This window comes from Cebidichthys violaceus, unplaced genomic scaffold (assembly GCF_023349555.1).
Source record: "Cebidichthys violaceus isolate CVI_PGR_0920_01 unplaced genomic scaffold, fCebVio1.0.p SCAF_30, whole genome shotgun sequence".
NCBI classification, from domain to species: Eukaryota; Metazoa; Chordata; class Actinopteri; order Perciformes; family Stichaeidae; genus Cebidichthys; species Cebidichthys violaceus.
This window is the reverse complement of record NW_027176484.1, coordinates 2,307,749-2,324,626: the sequence shown is the minus strand read 5'-3', so window position 1 is coordinate 2,324,626 and position 16,878 is coordinate 2,307,749. Positions and strand designations below refer to the sequence as shown.

At 44.4% G+C, this 16,878-nt stretch overlaps 2 protein-coding genes across 2 annotated transcripts in view; both read right to left on the bottom strand.

Annotated features, from left to right (window-relative positions):
* Positions 1–399: 399 nt before the first annotated feature.
* LOC137882142 (relaxin-3 receptor 1-like) lies at positions 400–3,348 on the bottom strand. The gene has a single exon (XM_068724286.1). The coding sequence runs from the start codon at positions 3,171–3,173 to the stop codon at positions 2,187–2,189; it is 987 nt and encodes a 328-aa protein (XP_068580387.1). The 5' UTR covers positions 3,174–3,348; the 3' UTR covers positions 400–2,186.
* Positions 3,349–3,760: 412 nt separating this feature from the next.
* Positions 3,761–16,878, bottom strand: part of LOC137882133 (E3 SUMO-protein ligase PIAS1-like) — a 13,932-nt gene continuing 814 nt past the window's right edge. The window contains exons 2-12 of the mRNA XM_068724275.1: positions 16,323–16,407; positions 16,077–16,215; positions 15,828–15,962; positions 14,480–14,585; positions 13,738–13,811; positions 13,144–13,304; positions 12,014–12,147; positions 11,405–11,651; positions 10,111–10,250; positions 9,672–9,712; positions 3,761–8,583 (exon numbers count right to left, since the gene is read on the bottom strand). Of these exons, the coding sequence (XP_068580376.1) occupies positions 8,230–8,583; positions 9,672–9,712; positions 10,111–10,250; positions 11,405–11,651; positions 12,014–12,147; positions 13,144–13,304; positions 13,738–13,811; positions 14,480–14,585; positions 15,828–15,962; positions 16,077–16,215; positions 16,323–16,407 (1,616 nt within the window). The 3' untranslated portion in view covers positions 3,761–8,229. The remainder of the gene's footprint in view (positions 8,584–9,671; positions 9,713–10,110; positions 10,251–11,404; positions 11,652–12,013; positions 12,148–13,143; positions 13,305–13,737; positions 13,812–14,479; positions 14,586–15,827; positions 15,963–16,076; positions 16,216–16,322; positions 16,408–16,878) is intronic.

The following is a 16,878-nucleotide window of genomic DNA, read 5'->3' as shown; positions in this document are numbered from 1 at the left end:
AGTCAATTTCCCTCTGATGGAGGGATAGTGGAGAGCTCGGAAAGGCAAAAATAAAATCTATTTTTACTGCATGCTTTGTATGTTCATGATGGTTTAGCGAACGTCCTATTCGGGGGGAAAAAGTGAGACTGACTGAACTTTGTATTCAGAAAAGAAATCCCACAGACCCCCAGGGCCCACAGACTGCTTATTGCATGGGGTCCTGTTATTGAGACTCATATTGAGAGTATATGATTCTTATCATCTGCAACATAAAAGGCCTCCGCCTGCGATCAGATATTATTATAGAGAAAAACTATAAGCCACGTGAGTCGACTTGAGTACATTTTTATTATCACACGTCGTGGATAGACACATACATTATTTTTTTTTTGGGGTGTATTTACAACAATCATATTTTACACATTTTGTTGTTTGGCACGTTATAGTCAATAACTTAAAAAAAAAAAAGACCTGTAACTAATCTGATCTCAATCCCAACTCGTCAAAAACCGCCTGGTCGGTGTCCCTCGGTGTCTGATACCGACCCACCGCGGTGCTTTCAGCTGACTCCAATGCAAACCCGCCCGCCTCATTCTTAGACAGAACGTAGACAAAGCAGTCACAGGACAAACACAGGACTTTGGTCCAGGAGGCCGCTGTTCGTGTCGCGGGCAAAACTAAAAGTAAACGTTGACAAGTTGTCACGTCAGTCGTTAGTCACTTGAGTCTCGTGAGTCGTTAGCCGGTCAAGTTAGCGTCAACAACGCTCTTTTCCTAACCCTAACCAACCAAGGGGTCTGAAAAGTGAAGGCAATGCTGAAGTGCCTTAAACTTGCATTCTTTTAAATGGCCAGCAGGGGGCAAAACATTGTAAACATGAGTTTATGGTCTCAGTCACTAGTTTCAAGTCTTTTTCAATACAGCATGATGTTCTTTATGGTCCCATTTAGATTAAGATAGACGATAAAGCGTCGTCCTTCGTTTTTGTCTCACAACTTTAACCCTTTCAAAGTGTTTCCAGTTCATGAAAGTAAATTCTTACATTTTTGGTTCCCCAAAAATGTCTTATTCAGCATTCGGTTGTACTCAACCATCTCTTTTTCTTTTCTGGTGGCAAAAACCAAGATGGCGACGGCCAAAAACCAAGATGGCAATTGCCCAAATGCCAAACTTGAGGCTTCAAAACGTCAGTCCACAAACCAATGGGTGACATAGCTGTCGTGAAGTTACCCATTGGTTTGTGGACTGCGGTCATGAAGCCTTGAGTTCAGCAATTTTGGCCATTGCCATCTTAGATTTTGGCTGTAATTTACTAAATGAACATCACGCTGTATTGAAGAAGACTTGAAAGTAGCAATTGAGACCATAAACCCATATTTACATTATTAATAGTGAGACGTAGGATCATTTTCTGATAGACTTCTATCAAATCTGACTGCTCTTTGCAACCAGAGGAGTCGCCCCCTGCTGGTCGGGAGAAATAATGCAAGTGTAAGTCACTTTCGCATTCAGGACAGGAGGTTGCCGCCTGTTTAAGAAGTGGAAACTGACACCGTCCGTGACACGTGCAAAAGTCACGCTACAGGGGTACACGAGCTTTAGGCTAAGACTCAGTAGGCCATCTGAGGAGTTGGGAGTGAGAATCGTGAGTATGTGTGTTGGTAAATATCCTCCTTTGGTTCAGAAGAGGTGAAGTTTGCATCCACGATTGTCTTGTAAACACACTCATCGCACACTGGTTACATTATTTCCAAAGACATTCACAGATGGACGTAGAAAGCGCTGTTTCACCTGTTCACCTACAATGCAAGCTGTTGTTCATTATAATTTTCAATTACGCACCCACTTCGACTGACTACACACACCACTCGTAGCGGATATTTAACAAGCAATGGCACAGTGGACATCCAAGTGTAATACTTTAAACACAAAATTAGCACGTCCTATGCGTAAAGCCCAAAACCAGCTATATAGAAAAAGCAACATTACGCAGGACTTTAGAAACAAGAAGCGCGGATGAAAGTTACATTATTCCATGAGCAGAATGGAGTAAATACTCCTCATATACATAGTGTTGCTGGTTCTCGTTGTGCTTTCTGACAGCTGATCTCCTCTCTCGCTCCACGATTCTTTCGCCGTGCGCACTCGGTGCGTCTTGGTTACTGTTTGTCAACTCGTTAAATCATTCACAGAGGTCCAAAACCTCACCCTCTGTGAATCAGACTCCCCAACTTATTCCTGAACTCCTTCCTCATGAGGCAGTAAATAATCGGGTTCAGACAGCTGTTGGTGTGAGCCAGACAGACGGTCAGGGGGAACACATACGTGTGGACTATGTAATACGCTTTGTCCCAGTTTGCGACGTTCAGTTTGACCAGTACACTCCACAAGGTGATGGCCTGGTTCGGCATCCAGCACAGGAAGAAAGACAACACGACGATGGTGATCGCTTTTGTAACTTTGGATCTCCGTTTGGGGTTGTTTGTTTTCATACTCCGGTTGTTGATGAAACGCAGCAGCATGATGTAGCTGATGGACACGATGGACATTGGCAAAACAAAACCTACAAGCATTTTCTGGATGTGATAAAGTGCCAACCAGTACTGGCCACCTGGGAACCTCAGCAAACAGAGCTTTTCTCCGGTTACGTTGCTGACAGTTGAGAAAATCGTCGTCGGCGCAGTCGCCAGAGTCGCCAGTGTCCAAATGATTGCGCAGGTCCATTTGGCGGAACAGGACTTCTGCGCGGTTCTGTTCTTCAGAGCCGAGGCGACTGACCAGTAGCGGGTCACACTCATGGCAGTGAGAAAAAACACGCTGGCGTACATGTTCATCACGGTGACCGAGAGGATGATTTTGCACATGGCGTCTCCAAACGGCCAGCTGAAGTCCAGCACGGTGTCCACGGCCCAGAAGGGCAGAGTGAGCACGAACTGGAGGTCCGTCACCGCCAAGTTGAGCACGAAGAAGTTCACCGTGGACTTCTTCCTCTCTTGTTTGACCCTGATGAAGAAGAGGACCAGCACGTTGCCCACCAGACCCGCAGCGCAGACAACACAATAAACAAGGCAGATGAGGAACCTCAGAATCGGGGTCCCGTCGGCCGTCACGTCGATGTCCTCCAGGATGTTGAAGTAGTCAACCTCAACTAGTGAACTGTTCAAACAAACGCTCTCATTTTCCTCATTCATGTCAGCAGCTCACGGACAGCTCAATATGTCTGTATTCAAGAATGGATCTGGATATGGATCGAATGTATCTGTCCAAGTAGAGCTGGATCTTGGAGTGACCCCTTAGTACACGATGCCAGCCCAACTCCTCCATCTGTATCCACCCCCACCCTTCTGTGCCGTTGTGTCCCCCTCTCTCCTCTCTGCTGCCAGCTCCGACAGCACGACAGGAACGGCGGGGTTGAGGTGAACATGAGGTTTGACGCGTCCATCTGTCTTGTGCGTAACGTCGTCTCCTCGTTGCACGAGGCTTCTTCGTCACTTTTAATCAAAAGTTAAACATCTTCATTCATTATTCTATATGTTTATATTATATATAGCTCGTGTCAGAGCCAAGAAGGCATCGGCTGGAGTCGACAAAGCGTGCGTAATTGTTTTTTTGCCATCGCAGCAAGGGACATGTTGATGAAACTGTCTCTCTGATGCCACCCAGTGATCACTTCTAGGTGTAACAGGCACAGTTTAAATTGGCATTTGACAGCAAACCCCTTTTTTCCTCCAGAAAGGATAAATCCCGTCGTTTCAAAATAAGGGAAAACACAAAGGAATAACAGAATGCATTTTATTACATCTAAAATGTTCTACATAAACAGATAACATTCAATAAGTAAACAATTTCTTCAATGCAGGTAATAAATATTTTTTTTTTTCACTTGGTATATTTGTACAAACTGACAAGGGTCTACTGTACACCGTCTTCTCGTCGCCCTCCTCGAAAAGCCTTTTTAGGATTTTTCTCGGATTGGAGCCGTGAAACAGAACCTGTGAATGTTTTAAGGCAGTGAGTGCAGATATCGACTTAAGTCTGACTTTGAGATCATTTCTGCTGCGTAAGACTCTTTATTGGCCACAGTCCTTTTTTTTCTTTCTTTTTTTTTATAATAATAATAGTACAGCTGTCATTTTCTAAAAAATATATAAATTAATTTATTCTCTCGCTCTGAATTGACACACAAAAAGCATACAGACGGACATCAAAACACCGAACGTTTGGATCTGAACTTTCGGGTCTTCCATACAGACACAAAACACACGCGGTTGACTTTTCCCTTTTATCTACGGTGAGACGGTCGCTCCAACCAAAGAGTTGAGCTGCTCGGCACCGTTTTGAAAAACACCTTTCCGAGTAACTACAAATAATAGTGGCCTTATTCCCCAGTGTCCTCACAGCAGCAAACGCACAAGCTGCTGAGAAAAGAAGAAAAAAATGCCGGAGAGGGATCGAGACGACAGCAGCCCTGTGCTTATCCATCACTGCCTGCAATCTGATATTTTATAACAACAACAACAACAACAAAAAAAACCCGAATCCCCCTGCGCAATGATGACGAGTTCTCCCTCAGACGTCTAACAACTGCGCACCACAGGAGGGAGCCGAGCCCACTCGACACTATGGAACAATTCGGCAACCCCACGGAGACCCCAGTGTTGAAGAGCACTTCCGACAGAAACACAGTCGACGCGGTCTGGACTCTCACTGTGCGTAAACCTGCTGCACCGACAAAACAAGAGGTTTAAATAAATTAAAGTCGTGATCTAATGCATTTATTGACCACCTTGTCGGGCGTCCAAATACTGGTGATTATTATTCAAACTGCCGTGATGGTATATATAGGCTCAACGTCTTCAGTGTAGGAAGTGCGCATCACTCTTCATAATAAAGAGGCACAAACACACACGCGCGCTGAAGTAAATGCTTAACTAATGCACGAGTCGTGATGATTTGATGCATGAATCCACCCAGGGCGTGTCGTGAATTATGTGATGAGTTAACGCTTAATGAATATTCCGTTAATTAATGAAGTCGTAGTTACTTCATACATTCATTCATATGAATTAGCCGGAATCCGGTTACATGCAGTGGCGTCGCTGCTCTGTGAAAACCTCGCAGCTCCAAAAACGACTATATCTTTATTCTAACTCTTTTCATGAGCAAAGGGAGACTCTGTGCTCCTGCATGTTCAGGTAATCAAGTGGCTTCTTTAGCGCGATGAACGGGAGATTTCTAGAAACCCATAAAGGAAACAGGAGATTTAAAAAAAAAAAATCGTCCAATTTGGATGAAAGGATATTTTGGACCCATGCATTTAATCAGCCTCTCTGAAAGCAGATAATAGAATAATCAATGCTGACGTCAGGGATGCTAACATGCTGATGTTTACCATCTAAGTATGTTAGCATCAGCATGTTAACGTGTGCTAATCAGCACTAAACACTAAGTACAAACTAAAACTTTGACCTGATGGTAGCACTAACGAAGTCAGAGGATCATCAAAGTCAGTTGGGTTCATCCTCTGGGGACAATGAATGTCGGTACCAAGCTTCCAATAGATGTTGAGATATTCAAGTCTGGACCAAAGTGGTCGACAACAATACTAGAGATTATTCTTCACAAAAAGTTTGATAAAACAAAAACAACAGCTTCATATTTCTATATCGATACTGACATTTTTCTATGTAACGGGATTCTAGCTAATTTTGCGTCGTATGAATTGACGAGTGAAGTAACTTTGAGTTAATCGTTAATTGATAATCCATTAAGCGTTAACTAATCACATGAACTCTCAGTGACTTGGTGAACAACAGGAACTCATAATCCTGAATGAATTCATCATGACATCATCATGACTCATGCATAAACATGTGCTTTGTGTCCTTATTATATGTTACGCATGTCAGCTCCCAAGAAAACACACAGAGGCATTTCCACCACGAATAACTAAACCGTACCGATGAACAAAAATAATAAAATACATATTAAATAATAAAAAAAAAAAAAAACAGCTCCCGAGTGACAGTGACTTACACGCTCACCCATGGAAATTAAAAACGATTTGTAAAAATATAATATATAGAAATAAGAATACAAAATAAATAAAATACTGCACAACACAGGAAATACACAAGACTGGCTCCGGTTCAGTGTGAGAGCCGGAGGCTGGTTCCCAGGAAAAGAAATTAAATAAAAGATGTCAAGAGAGAGCGAGGGAGGGGAGGGAGGGAGGGAGAGGGAGGTGTGGGGGTCATTTTGGGTGAGTCTCCCAGTTAGTTGAAGGACAGGACAGGATGTCAGGTGACGCTGTCAGAGGCGATTATCTCCTGGTGGTGGAGATAATATAATTAGACTTCGAAGTGAACTGAACGGCCTCGGACGTCTAGAAGTGGATAATTGAGGAGGAACTGGAAAGACGGGTAAGTTTCAAGGACATCCAGACTCTGGGGGGGGGGGGGGGGGGTTCCAGGTCTACTGTATATCACTGGTCATGTGACCTCTACAACCTCTTATTAATAACTGAAACTGAAGCAAAGGACAAAAGTGTGTCCACTCTTAAACTTCTACAATACATTCATGAGCGACCTCTGCGTTTTCAGCAGACTCAAGCTCCTCCTCCTCCTCCTCGCTTTGACACCGACGAACTCCTAGGGTTTGTTGAATTACGGACGGGTCGTGTATATTACTTTTTAAAGCAGCTGGCTCTGCGCCCAGTCGACAAGTTGGCATGCTGAGATCTCCCTCTTTTCACACTCCTTCCATGCCGCTTCCACACAAGCAGCTTCCCCAAAGATAAACTCCCAAGACAACGTCTTACGCCGTCAAAAAGCCATCGGCCACAAGTCGAGTCTTCTTCAGAGGTTGTCGGGTAACCGTTTAAGACATTCCTTTGAGTTTGACGACTCAAACATCCCAAAACACGCTGTAAAAGCATGCACACAAACAGGCACTGGTTTAAACGCGGTCACATGCCGTGGACTTAAAAGGCTGCTACAACAGCTCCACCGCCATCGCGATTTCCCCCCAATGTCAGGCAAGAAAACGATGAAACCGAAGGGAATCTGAAGAGTCTGAGTCACGAACCAGCTGAAATGGAAGAAGTGGACACTTGAACAGGAAACACTGTGGCACACGGGTTCAACATTGCACTCTTGATTATTGTGTGAATTTTCAAAAAAAAAGGTACCGTATCTTAATTTTTGGCATTGTGCAAGAAAAAGAAAAAGAAACAAAAACAAACTCTTCCAGCTCAGAACTGTAAATCGGCAGCTATAAATAGTCTAAAAGTCTCCATTTCTAAATGCTGTACGCCGGCAGAGTCTTTGTGAGGAGTGACAATGAAAAACACTCCCCACAGCATTAACCTGAAGGTCAGAGGGAATGCATATATATATATAAACTGTATATATATATATATATATATATCTATAACTGTTTAAATATACATAACTTAAAAGCAAAATAAAATTAGTACATGAATAAACTGTAAATTCAGTGTTCTTGTCATTGGACAGAGAAATAATACGTCATGAATTTAAAAATGAACTCGAGCACGTGAGAAGGAGAAAGAATTGAAGTATATATTGTAGAGATGCAAAATAAAACGACGTGTAAGCAGAATAAAAGAGGAGAGAAACTTAAGCACATGGCAAGAGGCGTATGTATAAGCTTTTGTGAGAAAAAAAGAAAAACAACAACAACAACAACAACAACCCCAAAACAACCTCAGTCCTCCACTTAAAAACAGCGATTGAAGCAGCTCACTAGACTGAAAATGTCCCGATTTAACATACAAAAGTAAAAGAGGAAAATATATTTTGTTCTCTGTACACGGTGCCACTCCTCGTCTTTGTAAAAAAAAAAAAAAAAAAGAGCCTTCCTCCTTTGTGTTTTTTTTTTTTTGCTCAGGTAGTGTCTTTGCTGTTTGTGCCGGGTCGGTACCAGTTCAACGCGGGTTCACATGCTGGACAGGTTTCTGATCTGAAGTCAGAATACAAACAGAATGTCCACCGCTGACCCCTCTAAGTGATGACTCTGTACTGTTCTCAGGTCTGAACCCACTCCTAATATTAGTGCTCTTCTTGAGGCGGTCTCGTCATTACGACTCCACAATCGTTCTGAGTTTGAGGACTTGAGGGGGGGGGGGGGGGGGGGGGGCAGTCTAGTCAAAACTTTACCCTGCAGCCAAGAAGTTTGTCACTGGATCGCAGATGGACCCAAAGTGTAGTCTTGACCCTTCTCGAGTCAGTCCAACGATATAACGTCGGGTATCCCGCCGTAAATGGCCGCCACCGCTGCTTCGGCGCTGCTCCGGCTGGCCACCACCCCGGGGTGTGTGTGCGAGGAGTGCGAGGACGAGTGCGTGGAGTGAGTGTCTCGGAGGCTGCTGGACGACACCAGGCTGCTGCTGCTGCCCGAGTTGCTCGCCCCGTTGGTCGGCGCCGTCAGCGAGGCGGCCGAGGAGGCTCCCGATTGGTCGAGGAACAGCTGGGAGGAGGAGGAGGAGGAGGTGCTGTAGGGCAGGAAGCGGTTGAGGAGCAGCTCGTGGTCGTCCGAGGCCGAAGCGGCGGCCGCGGCTGCCATCACCATGTTGTAATGCTGACGCGGCAGAAACACAAGAGAGGAGGAAGTGTTGAGTTCTCGTTTAGAGGCCGAGACAAAAAGAAGCTCATGGATGAACTTTTAAAAGCATATTATGATGGAGTCCGAGGTAACTCCATTCTACTCGGCTCACTAATGGTGGTGAAAGTTTGAACAACTCTGCATTACAAAAATGTTACATTACATTACAGTCATTCAGCAGACGCTGTTATCCAAAGCGACTTCCAATTCAGTATCTATCTACACACCGTAGGCGCAGCTACGGGAGCACATTTTTTGGGGTTAAGTGTCTTGCTCAAGAACACATTGACACGAGACTAGTGGAGCAGGAGCCGGGGAATCGAACCTCCGACCCTCTGATTGAAAGACAGTAAAGAAGTAAAATCTGTTCTTTCTGCATTCAGTGACGTCGTCGGAGGCAAAGAAGAACTGCAGGGTGCTACTTTAGTTCTTGTTCTCTTCGGTTGTGTTTGCAAACTAGTTACATTACGTACAGCGGAAATGGCATCCCAAAATACGAGTGCAAAGGATGTTGTGATGGTATTTACAATGTATATTTTGGCTGACTCAGCCGTATTCAGACGGAGAGAGGCCGTTCGAGGCTGCAGCTGCAGAGGGGAGGATATAGCCGGGTTGGACCCGCCACAATCTATTTGCTCAAATAGGATTTTTTTTTTTTTATTATTATTATTATTATTTGGGAGAACCAACCTTTTTAAATTTAAAATAATATAACTCAAACAGAGCCGAATGAAAGCTGAGGGAACCAGAAATCAATTTAGGTTTGACTGCCTCAGAGAATTCCAGCCACCAGGAACCAACATTTGTCAAAAGAGGTTGTGTGACATTTTATGTCCAATTCCACCAAATATAACACAAATATGTGTTTAGTACTTGACTCTGCATGAGGGATCTTTGCTTTCTGCAGAGAGGCAGTTTGTCATCAAGCATGCTGTTTGTTTGGTGAGCACAAGTAGAATATTTATTTCTATATTTATAATATATTAGAGCCGTTTTATTATTCTAAAATGAACCATGGTCACATGGCTTCAAGGACTTCACTGAAAACCGAACTGTTGACGTACCTGATGATTGTCGCCTTGAAGAAAAGAGAAGAAGTTCAACTCTGGAAATCAAGCACAGGAAGAGTCAATGCAGAATATCCACACAAATCTGTATCACAGACGCAAATACATAATGTGTTTTAAAGTTACGGGCATCAGACCTGTTATAGAAAACAAAATAAGAACAACAAAAGTCCCTTTGACATCTTAAACTTTTGGTTTTCCTGTTAAATATCCTTAATTAATCATTAATACAGTAATTTAGAAAATACTCACTCTATGACTTCATCACATATTGTTTATCTGCTTGTTTCCACTCTTTATGAAGTCACTAATTCTTATGGCTATATCGGTACATTCAATAATAATTTCATCGTTTTATATATAGAATTTATAGATAAAGAAGTACAAGTATAATTTGGAAAAAAAAGTGAATATGGCCTTGTGTGTTTGTCTTTACCCGACAGGTCGTTGGGTGTGTGGTAGTAGGGTCTGTAGTCCTGGATGAGTGGGGGGACAGGAGGGATGTAGCTGGTGTCCACGGCTGGCATGCTGGGAGTGCGGCTCACAGGAGAGGCCTGGTGGTGCAGGTTCAACACTCTGCAGGCAGACACAAAGGAAGCGGTTCAGAGACGAGGAGTTATTACAGAGGACGCCTCATCTATAATTAGGCTTTTATTTCATGTCCTATTTATTCGGTAAGTCACAGGGTGTGCCGTCTCCTCCTCTGACCTCGCAAAAAACACACACAAACCTCTGAACAACAGGATTCATTAAAGTCAAATGAAGCGGCACACGTTCTAACACAGATGCACATAATGGATTTGAATTTGTCTTAAAACGCAGCTGTTAGGAGTTTCGGAGAGCCTTTCTTTCAACAGCGTCCCTCGTGTTGTTTGAAGGCAGAATGAGGATTTGTCGGTTGGACGATCGAAGGTCCAACGACACGCGGTTACGATCTGACACCTGGTCGCTACGAGGTTGACCCCAAGGAATGTCCCAAACAAGACAAAATGACAAGAAAGAAGAAAATACAGGCAGAGGGCGGGGTCTCTGTGGATACAGACACCGTCACACACATCTAGAGGGTCATAAGTGACGAAGGAGACGGGTCACTTTTAAATCTAAACATGTATTTGAGGAAAGTCCTGCTCATTCTGTCTTTACCATAGGAACACAGGACTCAGCCAGATGATGTGACGATCATGTGAGTTTACGTTAGACTCTCTCTGATATTCATGTATACAGGCTTGAACCTTCTACTCAAAAGGAACCATTTTCTAACATTTAGGCAAGATGAAAATAGCCCCCCCCCCCCCTTCCACATGTCTATCAGGTCTGTTTGTTAGCCGAGTTACCGATCCTTCCTGATCCTGAGAGGATCGTCAAGCATTAAACTGTCTTGAGATGTTATATACATGTGGAACTTTAACCCTCTGTTTTTGATGCTTTTGTGCAAAGAAACAACCAATTTTCAAACCCATTTTCTAGATCTATACGTTCAATTTAAAGGAGGTAAGTCTGTCTCAGTCAGCACTCTCTGCTTTCTTCGGTGACTGCTGTAGATGTGAAATGGTAAAAGAAACTTGTGTGTCGAGTGCAAAACTCATGAATCATTTAACATCTCGATACATAACCAACTACCCGTCTGAGCAGCCGAGAGGAGCCTCATGCCCACATTCAATGAAAGACAAAAACAGAATGTGGAGATGAAATCAAGACGGTCTTGGGTGGGGGGGGTTTGTGCGTCTGACCCTTTGTTGTTGATGGGCGGCGAGGTCGGTGACATAGAGGGACACGCTCTTTGGGGCAGAGGGGGCAGCGGCGGCGGCGGCGGCTGCGGAGGCGGCGGCGAATCCTGTCCGTCGTCGTCCGAGGAGCTGTCCAGCGTCAAGTCGATCACCTCCACCTTCTTGCTATTGCTGCCGTCGCCGCCGCCGCCGCGGCCGCCGGACGACGAGCAGCTCAGCTGATCTGAGCCCGCAGACGTCCGACACGAACCTGCGGAGCGGCAGCAAAAACATCAGTCTGTGTTTCTGAGGCTGCAAAGCAAAAATCAAAAGCGCTGCTGAATGCCGTGCGTGTGCTAAAATGCACACATACAAATTGGCCCTTCTCTCCTATGAGATACAGTATGTTTGTTACCAAGGAGACAAGCACTTTGCTCAGTAGCATCATGATGGATGCCTCAACAAATTAAAACTGACAACGCATAAACAAAGACTTCTTACCACGTCTCTGTAATCCCGTTTTAATTACTTCTAAGCTTCTCTCGCTGCCTTCATATAGAGCTTCATATAGACGCAGCCTTTTCTGTTTCCTCCCCACCCTGCTCCCCTTTCATCCCTCACTACATGTCTCACCATCCAGTCCGTTATAGGAAGCAGAGGAGACCTCTTGCACTTCCCTCTTGGACCTCATGGGGGCCCAGCTGCCATCCTCCTTAAACTGGATCTCATCGCAGTCCGTGCAGCTGTTGAGGATCTCCACGAAAAGCCTGAGAACAAACAAACACGTCATAGACCGATCCATCCCAAGAAAATGTAGGCGCAGATTTTTTTTTTTTTTTAATCAAAAGCTGAGTGTAGTGGAAAAGACCTTCCACTTCCAAAGACAGGAAATCTACTCATAAACAGGCTTAGGTGAACACTGTGATTCAGTGAATACCTCAATCTTTTCATATTATAGTCAGTGAGTGAGTGTTTTGAACGTACTGAACATCAATAACAAGAAAAGATGGATTATGCTGTAAGGCTGCTTTGAAAAGCTGCGACGAACACGTTCCAGAGCCACCTTCACGCCTCACGTTATGATTTAAATGACTCATATCAACAAGTTGATCAACTGATTCTGTGGAGCTCCAGATTTTGAGATGAGTGTATATAATGCATGAGTGCAGTATTTCCTTTCAAAAAAACACAGCATTTGAACAAGAATAAACTCTTACGCTCAACGGCTAATTTCAGAATCAGAATCATGTTTATTGATAAGCAGGATTACAGTACGAGGACTGTTCCTTGATGTTTTGGGGCATAACAATAAACGAAGGAAGAGCAAAGAAAAAGAATTAGAGTTACCGCCTTGCGGTTGTATGCCTCCGCTAAGCATTAAAGTTCACATCCAAAATGTCACTTCATCATTTCATGCTATTAGACATTTGGGTGAAATTGTCTTATTGGCCAAAAACCTGTTTTTGAAATAAAGAAACAAAGCTGGTGGGCTGTTTTTTTTACTGATTTGTTCCTCCTTTTCTGGTTCAAAGACATGACAACAAAGTCAAAGGAAGAGTTCCGATATTTTGGGATGCAAGCTTCTAAGTTTGATGCTGAAAGTTAGCCGAGAAGATTGACTCGTCATGTGAAGCTACATCCAGCAGCTGAGTAGCTTAGCGCAGCATAAAGTCTAGCCTGGCTCTGTCTTACCAGGCACCTCTGAAGCTTACAATGTAACCCATCATACACCCTGTGCACTGTTCCCTGACAGGTCATCTTACCCGTCGATGATGAGGTGCTCATAGGGGGCCTTCTTGTCACAGACAGGACACACCCAGGTGGGCTTCTTCTCGTTCATCTGGATGTACAGTGTGGCGTCAAAGCACTGCAGGTGGGAGCATGTCAGCGCCCGGCATGGGATCATCAGCCGCATCTTCCCCAGCTGCACACACACACACACACACACACACACACACATGTATTCAGGGCATGAAGAGGACACACACACACACACACACACACACACACACACACACACACACACACACACACACACACACGTATTCAGGGCATGAAGAGGACACACACACACACACACACACACACACACACACACACACACACACACACACACACACAGTGAGGATGAAGGGCGTACGGGATGCGTAAATGTCACAAACATGCCAAAACCCACATGGAAAAAGTGCACAACAGGGGTTGAGAAGACAATTTGACGGATGGATCGTGTACACAAGCTGAAGTAAAGGGCATGCGGGCATGTTGAGGCGCATGCAAAGAAAAGAACGGACGGACACGTCTTGGCATGACTGAATCTCTAAACGCTGGCTTTAATTCATAAAGAGCAGGCTGTTTACCGGGCAGAGCAGCGACACTCGAAGGCTGGTCGTGGCTATTTCACTGTCTGGGTCTGCTGTTAGCTTCTCTTTGACTGCAGGAGAGAAGTAAAGCACACACACACACACACACACACACACACACACACACACACACACACACACACACACACACACACACACACACACACACACACACACACACACACACACACACACACACACACACACACACACACGAGTGAGAAACAAACAGGAGACATGCCCAGTTTCTCATTTCAGACTTCACGTAAGTGTTCAAGAGCTCCTCATGCTGTGCGAGGCTCTGACCGAGCCCCCCCCCCTCCGCACCTGAATCTTCTCACATCACTTCCCGTACAGGATAAAACACATTCACACAGACAATTATAACACAAGAGAGTATTATCTTTTTTTTATATCTAAGACAAGAAGTTATGGAGCGAAAAAAACACATTCCACCACCAGCTCCTTCAACTTTGCTCATAAAACAGAGACAAGATTGCATTAAATATACACTTAATGAAAAAAAAAAAAAAGTAAAATTGTGAAACTTCCATGCATACATTGGCCAGCTAATGTTGGATTCATAAAGCCGTAGAATAACATGAAGCCAGACTGAGATGTGCTTGAAAAAATAAGTTATAGTAGAAACGCTGAATTTTGTAATGAAACTGTATTTAATGGGCTTATAAATCATGTCAAAACCGGCCTTAATTCTATAGTTCTATAGAATAGTTCTTACTGAGGGCTCTGGAGTGGTCCGGGTTTCTGATGCCTTTCGCTCGTAGTCTCTGTAACAACACCGTGGATGACTGCTGCTTCACCAAGTACACTGCCATGGAGTAACTCTGTGGACACACACACGAATACGTACGCTCACGAACAACGTGCAAACCGATACCTTTAAATCTTAATTGGTGACTTTTTGTTGTGACGTTCGGGCACAGCAGCAGAGAATGTCCCTGAACAGTGTTGCTCAAGGAAACTTCAGCAAGCAAGATGTTTAAATATGAAGTAATTATCACGTAATTCAGCCGTGAGTGAAGATGCACCGAGGGAAGGAAGAATCTGAGGCCAGTATGTACTTCTGTTGTGAGATCATGAGATCATGTACACTACATTAAATAAAATATACTTTTTAAAAAGTCAAATGAACAGATTGATTTGGTCTAAATAAGGTGATTTTGTTATTGACTGTAATCCGCCTTCACTCAGCCTGTATTATGACCATACAGGGTTATACAGCATGTTTGGACTTTCCCTGACGTTTTGGTTATCATCCAGTACTTTCTCCAAAAAATAAAACAATGTCATGCAAAAATGATCCCTCTCAATCTTCACTTATGACCCACTCCAGGAACATGATGCGGTGTCTGTATCTGCCCCTCTGCCTGTATTTACTTCTTATGTTGCCGTGTTTGGGCACTGGGTGTGTAGCCCCCCCCCCCCCCCCCCCCCCCCCCCCCCCCCCACCACTCACGCACAAGCACGCATCCAAGAGGAAGCTACAAAAATAGTGGACACGATCCCAAGCGGAAAAAGGCTCAAAAGGCTCGCTCCAAAACAAGAGTGAATCTGGGGTTGGCTTTCAGTTTCGCTGCTGCTGTGTGTGTGTGTGTGTGTGTGTGTGTGTGTGTGTGTGTGTGTGTGTGCTGCAGGTGTGCAGCGGCCTGTGTTCTGGTAACAGCAGTCAGGGGACGTCTGCTTCTACTGTCGTTGAGCCGGGGGGGGGGGGGAGTAGACTCTGAGTGTTCCTGCATAGGATGCATTTAATGGTTTCCTACTCTGCTCCACCATTTAATGCTGTTTGGGCTGTAAGAGCTCAACTCAACGGCGGCCAAAAAAAATCCCACTTCACACTGCTTCTCACACACACACACATGCATGTGATGCACACGCACACACACACACACACACACACACACACACACACACACGTAATGCAGGCAGTGATGTTGTATAAAAGGGAATTTGGCTTTTAAGTCTACATTCATTTCAGACTAAACTAAACTGTTTTCTGTTCCGTCACGTTTGTAAATCTTGGTTATCAAAGAGTTCCTTGTTAGAAACTGTGACACTTTGGTTCTTACCCTTCCGATCTCAGCGGTCCACGACACCACAATGGTGTTGGGGACTGTGGTGGACAATCTGACCAGTGAGGTAATGTTGATGGGCCGGCTGGGCCGCTTGGGCTCTACGCCGTTTTTGGTTGGAGGAAGATAACCCTAGAGCAATATCAGAGGGAAAAAGAATGAAAATGAGCCTTTTTGTTGTAAACGTTCTAAAGTTAAATTCAAATGAGAAATGGTTGTTTCTCTGATTAAAGCGGATTTCTTTACCGGCAGGTTACACGGCTTCCCGTTGACTTTCACACACAGATTGGGTGGAAAATGGTCTTCCTGAGGACAGCTGGTCTCCGACAGGCAAAATCGCAACTGGACTTGAACTGAGAAATCACATTTGGTCCCCGAGATGTCCCTTTGAGCACAGAAACAAATTTATCACCCCATAGCTGTAGAAATGATGTGCATCTATGAATTATTCATGAGCAGCATCCTGCGCTGAGAGGGCGGTGTTCCTCTTACATCGAGCTGCTGATCTGCTGGACTTGTTGTGGCGTTAATGCAAAGGCGAAACACGTCTCCTGAAATCGCTGGCTGTTGTCTGAGGCTGCAGAGAGGCAGGGAGACAGAGAGGAAGGGGAGACATTGTTAATAACCAGCAGAGTTACATACATGCAGCAAGTTTCAAACAGCGAACAAACGCCAGTGACACCAAGACAGTGAGATAAATAACACCCAGTGTTACCGTAAAGTACAGTTAACAAATGTAAAAGTAATGTTTTAATTTACAGACAAGCATAAAACAAAGAAAGAAGCAGAAGAAGTGTGTGTGAACAGAAATGCATCAGTGGGCGTCTCCTGTGTAATTAGCAGTATTGGTTGGATCTTGTAGGCATGAAATGAGCAAAAGCTAAAGAACACCTGGACGTCAAAACCAGACTGCCTCACACGAAGGTGAAGAAGAGGAAGAAAGTGTGTGTGTGTGTGTGTGTGTGTGTGTGTGTGTGTGTGTGTGTGTGTGTGTGTGTGTGTGTGTGTGTGTGTGTGTGCACTCTATTTATAGGCCCACGGAGAGGTG

Bases quoted from the DNA above. Each gene is read 5' to 3' on its own strand.
- LOC137882142 (XM_068724286.1), bottom strand. From the start codon at position 3,173: ATGAATGAGGAAAATGAGAGCGTTTGTTTGAACAGTTCACTAGTTGAG.